This window comes from Cibotium barometz, chromosome 58 (assembly GCF_041138505.1).
Source record: "Cibotium barometz isolate CiBa-2024 chromosome 58, ASM4113850v1, whole genome shotgun sequence".
In the NCBI taxonomy this organism is placed as follows: Eukaryota; Viridiplantae; Streptophyta; class Polypodiopsida; order Cyatheales; family Cibotiaceae; genus Cibotium; species Cibotium barometz.
The window spans coordinates 15288325-15301473 of NC_141103.1; the positions used below are offsets into that span (position 1 = coordinate 15288325).

The following is a 13149-nucleotide window of genomic DNA, read 5'->3' on the forward strand; positions in this document are numbered from 1 at the left end:
AGGGCTGGCCTGGCCTGCCTGGGCACTGCCATGGGCCTGGCCTGCCTGGGCGCCTCCTTGTCTGATGTCACTGCACGCAGACTCCCCCGCAAGGCTGTTCGACGGTGCACAAAGGCTAGTGTGTTTTTGTCTCACACACAGCAGCTCCCACACGGAGCTTTAACGCAGCTCGTGGGGCTGCCATTTCCGTGGGCTTGCTCTTCGCCCCCCCCACACACAAGCTTCTCTTCGCTGACAATTTCAACGGTAGACAGTGGGGCTGGTGTTCGCCCCCCCCACACACAAGCTTCAACTGGCAGACAATTTCAACGCAGAAAAAAAAAACAAAACAAAATTGCTTTTGCTTACCTGCGATGCTGCTTGCTGTGTGTGACGGGGAGAAAGAGAGAGAGAGAGAGAGAGAGAGAGAGAGAGAGAGAGAGAGAGAGAGAGAGAGAGAGAGAGAGAGAGAGAAAGAGTTCTTCCCTTCAAAATCTTGGCCGCCTCCCTCCACACACTCCCTTGTGGAGATAAGGTGAGAAGATGAATGGTTGAAAACCATCGAGTGGGCTCCGGTCCCCCGTTCACGCGCGGACTCTCACGATCCCCTCGAACCATACTCTGATACCAGTGTTAGATATCCGTAACGCCACTACGGGCGTTACCACGAGAGGGGATGGCCTCTGGCTCACCACCTAGCCATAGAGGAAGAATGACGATTGCCCCTCATCCCCCAGGCTATATAGTGTGTGGCCTGCCGTCCACACTAGCCTGGCCGTCCATGACTCCACATGGGCGTCCTCTCCCACTGAACCCCGGACATGGCCATCTGGTCTGCCGCCGCCGTCGGTCACAGGCATTACAGCCTACGTGATAGTAGTGATAGGATCCATCAGTCTAGCCTAACCCCATCAATCCCATGGATTAGCCAACAATAGCCCACCAACCATTGTAGTGATAGGATACATTTAGGAATTTGGTTATGTTTTGCCCCGGGTACCAGGGAAAAGAGTTCCCAGGCCCCCTAGCCGGTGCCTCAAGCAAACTTCAAGATAGTCACACCACTTACACACCCAATATGAAATTGCCCGTTTCACAGATTCAGTTGTCTTTAAAACAATCTTTTAATGAAACCATAGTATCACTGATCATAATCCTCCAAAATATCTAGCTTGAATTCCAATTTACAATCATTCCTTCATCGGTGTACCTATGGCATCATTGGCAACCAAAACGCTCACCACCTATTCACTCAGGGGCCTTTTCAATAGTTCCTAGCTCATAGTACCTGAAAATATAATCACATAAGAAAATCCAGATGGACTCTCCATTGAAGATCAGCAAGATCAACCAACAGATCCATATATAAGAGCCACGGACTCTCCATTGAAGATCAGCAAGATCAACCAACAGATCCATATATAAGAGCCATGGACTCATCCATTGAGGAGACCAGCAAGGCCAATCAACCAGATCCATGCCCGAGTTCAGAAAACAACTCTAACACCTTGTTCCATTTTCTTCCTCGACGCACGCGTGGGTATCTTCGGCAACCTAGAGCCTGACCACCATATGGTCAGCACCCTCTAGGCTCCTTCGCAGGTCACCTAGGCTTCACTCATAGGCCGCTTCTAGCTTGGTCCCTCAATCCACCGTACTGGAAGCTCACCATTTAAATCAAACCGAGGCTTGGTCAAGACCTCAGCCAACCTTGCTAACGCGAGACATCCTCTGTTGACTCTCCGTCAGTTGTTGCAACTTTATCATCTAGGTCTCCATGATCTCATTCACAAGATGGTCAAAATTCTTGGAACCCCAGCATTCTTGACATAAAACAGTCATTTAAAAACAAGTCTCATAAATACAGTTTCTAACGAACGCTCATCTTTCCACATTGTTCCATATCATTTCTTGTTATTCCGCATTCTTCTACATCAATTCACATTCCTTATTCCACATCCAGTTATATGTATTCCCATCGTCCATCCATTCTCATCCAATCACATCATATTACATCTCATCCAATCACATCATATTACATCTCATCACATCTATCCACATCTATTCTCATCACATCACATCACAACATATCCACATAACATCTCATCCATTCATATCACATCACATCCATCTACATTCATTCAGATCCACATCACATCCACATATCACCACATCACGTTCACATCGATTTACATCACTTCACATCCATTCACATCTACCCAAGTCCATATCACATCGATTTACATCACTTCACATCCATTCACATCTACCCAAGTCCATATCACATCACATCCATTCACATCTACCCAAGTCATATCACATCACATCTCATCTATCCACATCTCATCTATCCACATCATATCTAACCATATCCACATCACATCACATCCATTCACATCTTATTACATCACATTCACATCTCACCACATCCACTCACCTCATCATATCCATTCACATCCATCACACCCATTCACATCCCATATTCATTCACATGCATATCTATCACATCACATCTCATTCTCATCCATTTACATCACATCACATCCTTTCACATATCACCACATCTTATTCACATCTCATCACATTCACATCCACATCCATTTACATCACATCGCATCTCATCCACATCTCATCACATCCACATCCACATCCATTTACATCACATCCACATCTCATCTCATCACATCCACATCCACATCCACATCTCATCACATCCACATCCATTTACATCACATCACATCACATCTCATCCGCATCTCATCACATCCACATCCACATCCATGTACATCACATCACATCTCATCACATCCACATCCACATTCATTTACATCCTATCACATGTCATCCTATCATTTACATCCTATCACATGTCATCCACATCTCATCACATCCACATCCACATCCATTTACATCACATCACATCTCATCACATCCACATCCACATCCATTTACATCACATCACATCTCATCACATCCACATCCACATTCATTTACATCACATCACATCCACTCACATCTTATCACATCGCATTCACATCTCATTCGCATTGCAGTCACATTTAGTACCGTTATCTACTTTCGATACTGATAAGACTTTTCTAAGTTTTTGCCAATTGCTTGGCCTAGTTAAAGGTACTTTTTCTCGATGGATATTTTCATATTCTTTCTCAAATTTCTCAAGTGAAATATATTCAATATTCGTCTTTTCAGTAAAAGATTAATGGGATTTACAAAAATCAATTCTATCCATATTTTCCAATAAAATTAATAATGCTCAAAATTTCACTTTTGATATACTCATAATTTGAATTATGCCAAAAATTCCTCTTTTACCATTTATACTTGAATCTCAAATATCATGGAAATTCCTCTTTTTGTATAAAAATAAATTTACCAAAAATTACTCTTTTCTCATAATCAATTAATTAAGCATAATTATAAAAAAAATATTTATCATGAATATGATAAAAATCATTCTTTTTGCATAGGATGTCCAATTCTAGAATATGGTAAGGAGTCCTCTTTTAGCATTATGCATAAGATTAAAATATATATTATTTTCTGAAAGTTTTACCATAGCTTCGCTGCTATTACTGATAATTCTCAAAAAAAAAAATTCCAAAGAATAAAAGCTTGTAATGAAAATACGATAGTAGTTTCTCTTTTATGCTTAAAATAAAACTATGAATTTAAATCATAATTTTAACCATAATCATAAACTTAATTATGATTATCCCACTAGATTAAGCTAATTCCATTATTTCTCTTTTTCCAAATTGATAGGATAATCTATTTCTCATTAAGAATCAATCAAAGTAGTTTTTAACTACTTATAAATAATCTAAAAGAAATAACCATTATTTTATATACAAAATCATAAAAATACCATTTTCTTAATCTCTAGCTTATCAAGCCTAGATTTTAGCTTTGAATTAAGAGACTATCATTGAGAAGCATCCTTTTTCAAGGGATTTAGCCATAAAGATGGCTATTCTTTTAGAGAGAGAGATTTATTTAAAGAAAGCATTATAAATAAGCATAAAGATTAACTTTTTCTTAATTAAGCATTATTTAAATAAGCATAAAGATTAACTTTTTCTTAATTAAGCATTAAGACTTTAAGGGAAAGCTTGATTTGAATTAAAACATTCATTTAGAAAGCTTCTCAAGCTTGAGAGGGGTTGAGAAGAAGAAAGTCATTGAGATAAATTGGAAAAAATCATAAAAAATGATTTTACCTCCAAGTTTGGCTTGATTCTCTATTAGCAGTGAAGCTCCCGACCAATCACTTGGTCCACAAAGAGGAAAAGAGCAACTCCAAGAGTTGTTGTAGAGAGAGAGAGCTCCAAGCTCCCAAGAGAGAAAAATTTAAGGGATAATAGAAAATATGACTATTTTAATATAATACTGGCATGGTATAGCTCTAATATTTTATTACAAATGATTGAGGGTCTATTTATAGGTGAGGGAGTCCACTAACCAAGTCCAACTGGGTTCTAGAATTTTCTAGGTTCAGTTTGACTCAATTTGGACAAGTTTGGACCAGTTTGGCTCCCCTTTTGATTTGGTTTGATCCAGGAAAGAGGAGATATAAAAATATCAAAATTTTTTTGAATTGAAAACCCTTCCACACATGTGAAATAGGCACCCACCTCAAGAGTTCCCCTTTCCTTACCAAGGTGTCAAAAATGCATCATTATTCTAAAATATCTCATTTTTTTAGTAATATCTCATAATTTTTAACTAATAAACCTTGTACTCAGTCAACTCTTCATCTTATGTGAGCATTTACTCATTTTTGGATATTTTATTTTATTCTTTTGGATTTATCTCATCCCAACACTTGGATTAATCCAATTGGTCCATTGGAACCTTAATTGGAATATAATCTAATTTTTTTTGAAAATGTAGACCCTTAGACTAATGTCCCTTATACCATTTTCAATTAATTGCTAATGCACATTGGAAAGTTCATTTTGAACTTTTGTTTCAGGGAAATCCATTATAGACACTAGGAGGATTTTTATATCTAAAGATATCTCAAATTTAGATTATCTCTCTCTAGATATTTTCTCTCTCTCTAGGCCAAAATAGGGTAAAACAAGAACTTTCTTCTATTTTAGAGAGGGGAATAATTACAAGAACGGAAGGGAAGGTTCTTACACCTTTACACCTCAAAAGCTGGAGGGAGGAATCTTACACTATGTGTGTGTGTGTGTGTGTGTAAATTGATCTTTCTACATAAATGTAGAAAGATCAATTTCAAAGTTCAAATGCATGCACAAAACCTTGTATTATTAAAAACAAATCAAGAAAATGATGGTGAGTGTATAGCTTCCCTATTTGAGGAACTATATATCATGTGAAAGAAAGAGACAAATTTCTCATTTATAATTATATAACAAGGTCTCATCTTGAACTTATTCTTGGGAATGTTTCCATATGAAGAACGAAACTTAACCATATATGTTCAAATGCATGACAGAAGAGGCAATCCTCACATTAATCAATGAGTATAGTGGCTCACATTTAAAATATATGTTCAAATACATGACAAAAGAGGTAATCCTCACATTAATCAATGAGTATAGTGGCTCCCAACCATGTACACATGAAAGAAGGAAACAGAATGCCTTGAATAGAGGCATCACAAAGAGATAGTGATGTTAATTGTCTCTTGAGAGCCTGAATGTGGGTATACAAAAGTTAACTAAGTCTTGAGAGCTTCTATGTGGGTATACAAATTTCACACCATTAAGTAAGAGATATGATTATAACACCAAGGGTATATAATTTTTTATCCTCATTAATTCTAAATGGTTAATCCTCTTAATTAACCATATTTATACTTCTTAAATGTGTTCTCACACATGACACATGCTCTTTTGTGCATCCCCTGGTTTATAAGCTACCTATGAGGGATGACATCAAGCTAGAAAATTTTGTGACCCCATGTCTCTGGAGTCATCCTTGTGATGAATAGCTATGGAAGGAGAATATCTTACTTTAAAGGGATGGTGTGACCATGGGAAGATGTTTTTCAATTCCTTAACTAGATGGTGATTAAGTAAGGAGATATAATGGATCTTGTGAAATAACTACCTTAATCTCTCATTATTAAAGAATTACATGTCAATGCTCCACCCACTGAAAGTGATGGTGGATGTGCTCTATTTTGTAAAACCCCCTATATGAGAAGTAGCCATTGTGGTGAGCACCCAAACACCCAACAATTCCCAATTAAAGAGTGGATGGTGGCCAAATGTGGCTAGCTAGCTAGGAGACAACTTATGTAGACTTAGCATTCAACCAAGTAGGATGCATGCTTGTGTGCGCTATGTGATCACATTCGTAGCATTCAACCAAGTAGGATGCATGCTTGTGTGCGCTATGTGATCACATTCGTAGCATTGGATAGTAAACCGAGGACACACTGTTCTTGGGTTGTGTGGCCTGTTTGAGGGTCCATACGGTCTTAGATAGCCATGGGAGCTATGGAATTTCACTCAAGGAAGAGGCAAGAAAAGAGAGATTAAACTGTATACTTCAAGCAAGGTTGATATGCTTGTGTATAATTTCACTCTATTAGAATCTAGGTATATAATAAAGTTAAATAGACATAGTATAATTTCACTCTATTAAAATCTAGGTACATGAGAAAGTCAAATAGACATTTGAATTTCACTCTATTAGAATCTAGGTATATGAGAAGGCCAAATAGATATATTTTAAAGGAGAAGATTCTCAAAATAAATGAATTAAAGCTTTCTAGTTGTGCAAAAAAAGTGTCTACTAGGTGGTAGACTCAAAGCTTGTTATATTTAGTTCTTCACCTTGCAGACAATGTTGTCTTAGATAACTCAGATGAAGACAATGCTATCATAGTTCTTCACCTTGATGAAGATAATGTTAGATTCGTAGATGCTTCATTCATATCATGCAAGGATGTAAACAATGATGTTTAAGATAATGATGGTATTGACGATAAAGATGCTTCATCTATATCGTTCAAGGATATAAATAATGATGTTTAATATAATCATGGTGTAGATAAAGATGAAGAGTAGCTAACCTCAATGGTGATGATGTAAATTTTTTTACTATATTTTATATTTGAGGATTTCTTTCTCTAGTGTAGATTTTTTTAAAACTAGGTACATTGATATATTTTTAGAATTATGGAAGTATACATATTTAATTTTAATATATAGATACTCATACCCCACAATTTGATAGGTTTTTAGATTGCTCCTATTTATATTTTTTTTAAAGAAGTATAATTTTGGGTCATTTTGAAAATTACGAGTAATATAGAGATGTTTAAACTTTCTTTAAAATATCTCTTTCAAGGAAATATTTGAATATATAAAGTCTTTCTCCTTTAATAAGTAATATTACCCACCCGATCCATAACAGTGTTTTAAAAGGGGGGGAAAAAGATTCTAGAGAAATAAAGTGAAAAGTAAAGGCTAGTGGTGATTTTTAGCCTTGAAACAAAATGCAGGTATGGGAGAAAATTCTAGATTTGGATATAGGTTGCTCACAACCATAGACTAGGAAGGGGACGAACTTATGTAGACTAGGAAGGGGATGAACTTATGTCCATGCCTTGGAAACACAGCCTAACCACTAAGGCTATGAACCCATTTGCTATCCAAAAATATTTGACAAGTATTGGTGGGATTAAAGTACTCCATAAAAATGAAGTGATCCCTCCTTAACAAAAGGAGGGATAAGGGCCCAAGGAGGTGCTTCTTATAACCATGCAAGATATCTTGAGAGTTCAATAGAATGTTGTTTTCTTTTTTATAGCGTTAAAAAATATAAACATGCATAGGTGAGAAGTTTCTCTTTAGTTTATTCTCATAAGAAACATGTCCTTTTAAATAACCCTTGATAACACATGTAACATAGGGTTTGAGATCAAGGAAAGGGGTTTTTTTTTTTGCTTTAAAAAGCATGCTTAAATATTAACTTCTATTTTCATACTTATTTTTATCTATTTTATGTTTTCTTCTAGTCAACCTAGCCATGCTTTTAGTCTCTCTTTTTTGTAAAAGTACATCACTACAAAAGGTATGCACGTACATTAGGAGTTAGATGCAAAAACATTACCCTTTATGATCTTTAAATTTATTAAAGAGTTACCTTCAGAATCTTCACATCCATGGAAAAGAAGTTTTTTCAATAGCTCTTGAACAAATGTGCTATAGCTAAAGAGTTTCTCAAGTCATTCTCTATGGCTTTGACTATTTTATGTACATCACAAGTTGCTTGTAAGCATTTCTTGCATCACATTGCTGCTTTATTGGATCTGCCAAACATTTCTTGCATTATTGTAAGTCATTCTCTAGGTCTAGGGATTTGACTATTTTATGTACATCACTTGCATCACATTGCTACTTTATTCGACATGCAACATTGCAACTTTGTCATTTTCTAATGATAAGATTTCTTGTTACTTGGAACCCTTCCAAAAATGATTGAAATGAAACACATTTTCTTTATAAATACAAGGAAAATGCCTTAAATAAGTGAGTGTGTTCTAGTGTTGCACTTTAGCTACCATACCTTTAAGTCTAGCTTATACACCACTTGTAGACCAGTGCAAAACCTTAATCATTAAATTGGCACTTCACATTTTATAGGGTGTGTTATTTTTTGTTTGATAATAAGACTCTCAAAATTTTCTACTCAAAACTGAGTCAAAACTTGGACCTTCTACAAAGCTTAGATCACTTTTAACCTTTGTTGAAAGCTTATATGTGAGAGAATGCAAGAGTCTACTCAAGTGCTCATCAACCGTAGTTTAGTTCCCATGCATTGTGCCCTATGTCAACAATATAAGATTACCTCCCACTATATGCCTATTTGTAATGCTTTGTGCGCCAAATCATGATGCCACATAATTAACTTAGCTTTATAACCTTCCACACTTTGGGATGCTAGGATATAGAGAGTGGGTCTTATCAATCTCTAGTGGCATAAAGCATAGTTTCTTTTTTAGGGCACCCTTGTTCTTCAAAGGTGATGAAATGCAAGTAAAACCAAGCATAATTTACATTTACATGTTCAACTTGAGGGGATTTCTAAATTTTGCATGTATTCAACAGCCAAAATGCTCCAAAATGGGCATTGCAATTGTTCAAAATTCAAGCATGGCATAAAGCAATTGGGACACATGCACACAGAGAGAACTTTGCATGGATGCTAGACATTTGGTATAGTTACCATTTTTGTTACATTTTATCATATTTAAACTTACTCAAATCAATATACACCTTCATTACCTAATCTATATTGAGGCTCATTAGTAGCATTTTCTTTGCTAATTATTGAAACCTGATGCATTTTAAGGTTGACCTTATATATATATATATATATATATATATATATATATATATATATATATATATATAGGTAATGAGAGGTTCCGGATGTTGCATTTTTAGGTTGGGGCCACATGTAGGTAATGAGGATTAAGAGGTGTTGGATCAAGATCAAGCAGGAAGTTGGAGATGCATACTTAAGAGTGTAACATGCCAACAATCATGATGATGATCAAATGTTGGCATATGAATATTCTACTAGTGATGTAAACCCTTAGTAAGGGTGGAAATGAGCAAGCCTTTAACCCAAGTTGTAATTAATCACTTTTGGAAGGTTGTACAAACAATGTAAACCCTTATTAAGGGTGAAAATGAGCAAGCCTTTCAACCTAATTTGTAAATTAAGCACTTTTGGAAGGTGGTACAAACAATGAAAGGAAACGGCAAAAAGGGGGATGGAAATAATGGAGTGAGAGGATTTGCAACCTCACAATCTGACCTACCACTCTGGCATATGTATATGTAACAAAGTGGTGTAGTACTCCACATGGTCACAATATTATGAAGGCTTTTTTTTTATACTACGAGTTACCCAATGTATGTGAGCTGAGGAACAGGCTAGAAACCTCTCATGGTTTGTATTTTGAGCCTCATCACCTTGTCTTAAGGCTCCAATCCACCATGTTAGACCCTGAGAGAGACTTTGAATTTTCCATCTCATTTAGACTTCCCTATATTTCCCTATACCTTCTATCATGAAAGGCTCATTACACATTATGGCTTTCTGGGCGCCCAACAAGAGCACTTTGCAATCTATGAAGAGGGTAAGCGCTGCTTTTAATTAGCTTGCTATGGCATGCAGATGAATTGAGAAGAAAGAAGCTTACACTACTTCTAATTAGCTTGTTATGGCATGCAGATGAACTGTGAAGGCTGTGATTAGAAGAAAGAAGCTTAAACTACTTCTAATTAGCTTGTTATGGCATGCAGATGAACTGTGAAGGCTGTGATTAGAAGAAAGAAGCTTAAACTACTGTTAATAAGCTTGTTATCGCATGCAGATGAAGATTAAAAAGAAGAGAGCAGCTTAAGTTAATCATTTTTCACTAATTACGGTATGGTTGATATGTGTGCGACTGTAGGCGGGGTCGGAGTTCATTGGCACGTTCTTGCTGATCTTCATTGCAGCAGGAAGCAGCATTGTGAATGAGAAGACGCAGGGAGGCCTAACTTACATGGGAGTGGGGGTGTCGTCGGGATTGGCTGTAATGACTCTGGTTTGTTCAACTGGGCACATTTCCGGGGCTCATATGAACCCGGCTGTGACTTTGGCATTCGCTTCCATCAAGCACTTCCCATGGACGGAGGTGAGCGGAATATTATATATTGATCAGTGTATATATATTCAGACAAGATATATATGCAATAATTGATATTATCATTATTCAAAAGCAGGAAATATTGGTAATGATTATTTTTTCTTAATTTTTTCAGGTGCCGTGGTATGTTATGGCTCAAATTGCTGGCTCCGTCTGCGCATCCTTCACGCTCAAGTTTCTTTTCTGGCCTTACCACTGTGGGGGGGGTGTCACAGTGCCTTCAGGAACCAACCTGCAGTCCCTTGTGGTAGAATTTATCATCACCTTCATCCTCATGTTCGTCGTCACAGCAGTCTCCACAGACACGAGAGCAGTATAATTAACAAAACCTTGCCAACCTTCCCTTTTTCTGTTTCAAATCTCTCTGTTCCGCACGCATTAACCATGTAAATAATCGATCAAAGCTTTGTAAAATCAACGTTGGGAATGCTGTAATTATGTAATTCTGTGCATGTTTAATCAGCGCTCTTTTTGTGTGGATGTGTTTAATTAGCGCTCTTTTCTTACACGTAATTAATCTCTGTAGTTAGCGCACAACGATCCAAATAATTGACGGAAGCGTTGTAATCGCCGGTGTATACTGTAATGATGCGATGCCGTGCATGTGTTAGCGCTAATTACTGTAATTGTGTGCATGAATTACTGTAATTGTGTGCATGTTTTACAAGAAGATGTACTAAAGTTGGGAGCTGCATGTGCGCAGGTTGGCGAGCTGGCAGGCATGGCCGTAGGCGCCACAGTTACAATGAACAATTTTGTCGCCGGGTACGCGTCCCAGTCTCCAATCACGTTTTCCTAACCTTACTCTTGGAACAATTTTATGGTACCATGCATATAAAATACCCTTTTTAATGCAATTTTTAAGGTTCATGGAAAAAAAATAAGTTAACTCCTCGTCAAAAATCAAACCTAACCAAGGAGGTATGCATTGCTGAATCAAACCTAACCAAGGAGGTTTGCAAACTTCCCAGCAATGCATCTCCCTGGCCAAGCTCATTGACTCCACCCCCCCCCCCCCCCCCCCCCCATAAGGGAGAGAAGGCCCTTAATGTGAGGATCACGTGTGTAAAGGCCCTAAGACGTAGTCTCAGATGCTAGAACCTCTTTATCTATAGGTACCAAGTTGATCTTGAAACTAAGACAAATTAGAAGTTGGAACTTCTTCTTTTGTATATACAAAGAAGTCTGAAGTTAGTGAGATGCAAATTCAATGTCATTCATTGATGTTTTGTTTACTTTCTCAAAGCAAGATTTTACATCGACCTTGGCATCTGTTTCTATTATCACTATAGTTATTATAGAGGAAAGCTGAAATTTTTTTCATTGTTTTTGGCAGTGCCATATCGAGGGCATCCATGAACCCAGTTCGAACACTTGGTCCTGCAATAGTGGCCAATGAATACAAAGGATTTTGGGTGTACATGGTGGGCCCACATCTTGGGGCTTTAGCAGGAAGTGCAGCTTACACTCTCATTCGGTTGCACAAGCAAGATGGCCCTCACCTCAACCAACAAAATAATGGTAGCAACTCCATTGATTGTATGCAAAAACACCAACAAGGAGCCAACATATAGTGCTACATGCATTTTGATATAGATGATCCATGGACTCAAACGAGTTATTATGCTTGTAAAATAAAGCAATACACAGCAAGTTCTAGAAGGCATAAATAAAGTGGTATGTAACCATAACACCTCTCATCTACACATAATTCATTTCCTTGAAGATGCAAAAGTAACACATGTGCATGGTCCATACCTTGTAAGAGCATGCAAAAAAGCAATGCCTCCATGTCTATGAATTCCCTCATGGTCCTATGTGTGACTTGAACTTTGCAAAAGGTCATAAGAAAGGTGAGAAATATTACCACTTATTAGTAGTTACTCTATCCTCCTTCGTGGAGGACTTGGGTCCCAATTTGAAATCTACGATTGGCACATCTCTTTCAGTTCCTTATAATAAAAAAACATAAGTTCTATCCTCTTTGATTTTCTACAAGGATTTTGTTCTCTTCACAATGTGTGTGGTTCCCCTTATGTCTCCTTTAGCTCTTAGGTCTAAAGAGTTTTTTGTCTTTTTTTAAAAAGAAAACATTGGTAATTTTCTTTCCTCTTTTTTTTTTCTATGGGGATGACCCCCCTTGCTTGCAATCATGTCTCCCATGTTGCTTCTTACCTCTTCATTGGCTTGCACATGCTACTACCATGATTTCCTTACCTTCTCTCAAGGCCTTAAATCTTGAGGCTTTGAGGCCTCAAGCTTTCATGGCTACAAAGCAGGACCATGCTTGCAAAAGATAAGAAGAAAGGTGAGCAATATTACCACCGATTGGTAGTTGCTCTATCCTTCTTCGTGGAGGACTTGGGTCCCAATTCGAAATCTACCAATGGCATGTCTACTTTAGTTCTCACCCTAGGGGGTTCCTTGTAATTAAAAAAACATATTCTTTCATCTTTTTTTTC

At 37.4% G+C, this 13149-nt stretch overlaps 1 protein-coding gene across 2 annotated transcripts; it reads left to right on the top strand.

Annotated features, from left to right (window-relative positions):
* The first annotated feature begins 9829 nt into the window (after positions 1-9829).
* LOC147605949 (aquaporin NIP6-1-like) lies at positions 9830-12361 on the top strand. 2 transcript variants are annotated; one of them, XM_086792355.1, is made up of 5 exons: positions 9830-10132; positions 10451-10675; positions 10803-10934; positions 11391-11452; positions 12024-12361. In XM_086792355.1, exons 1-5 carry the CDS (start codon positions 10064-10066, stop codon positions 12259-12261), a joined length of 726 nt encoding a protein of 241 aa, XP_086648481.1. In that variant the 5' UTR covers positions 9830-10063; the 3' UTR covers positions 12262-12361. The 2 variants fall into 2 exon arrangements, with proteins under 2 accessions (XP_086648481.1, XP_086648480.1); XM_086792354.1 differs by having other exon boundaries at positions 9832-10132; positions 10803-11000.
* The last annotated feature ends 788 nt before the right edge of the window (positions 12362-13149 follow it).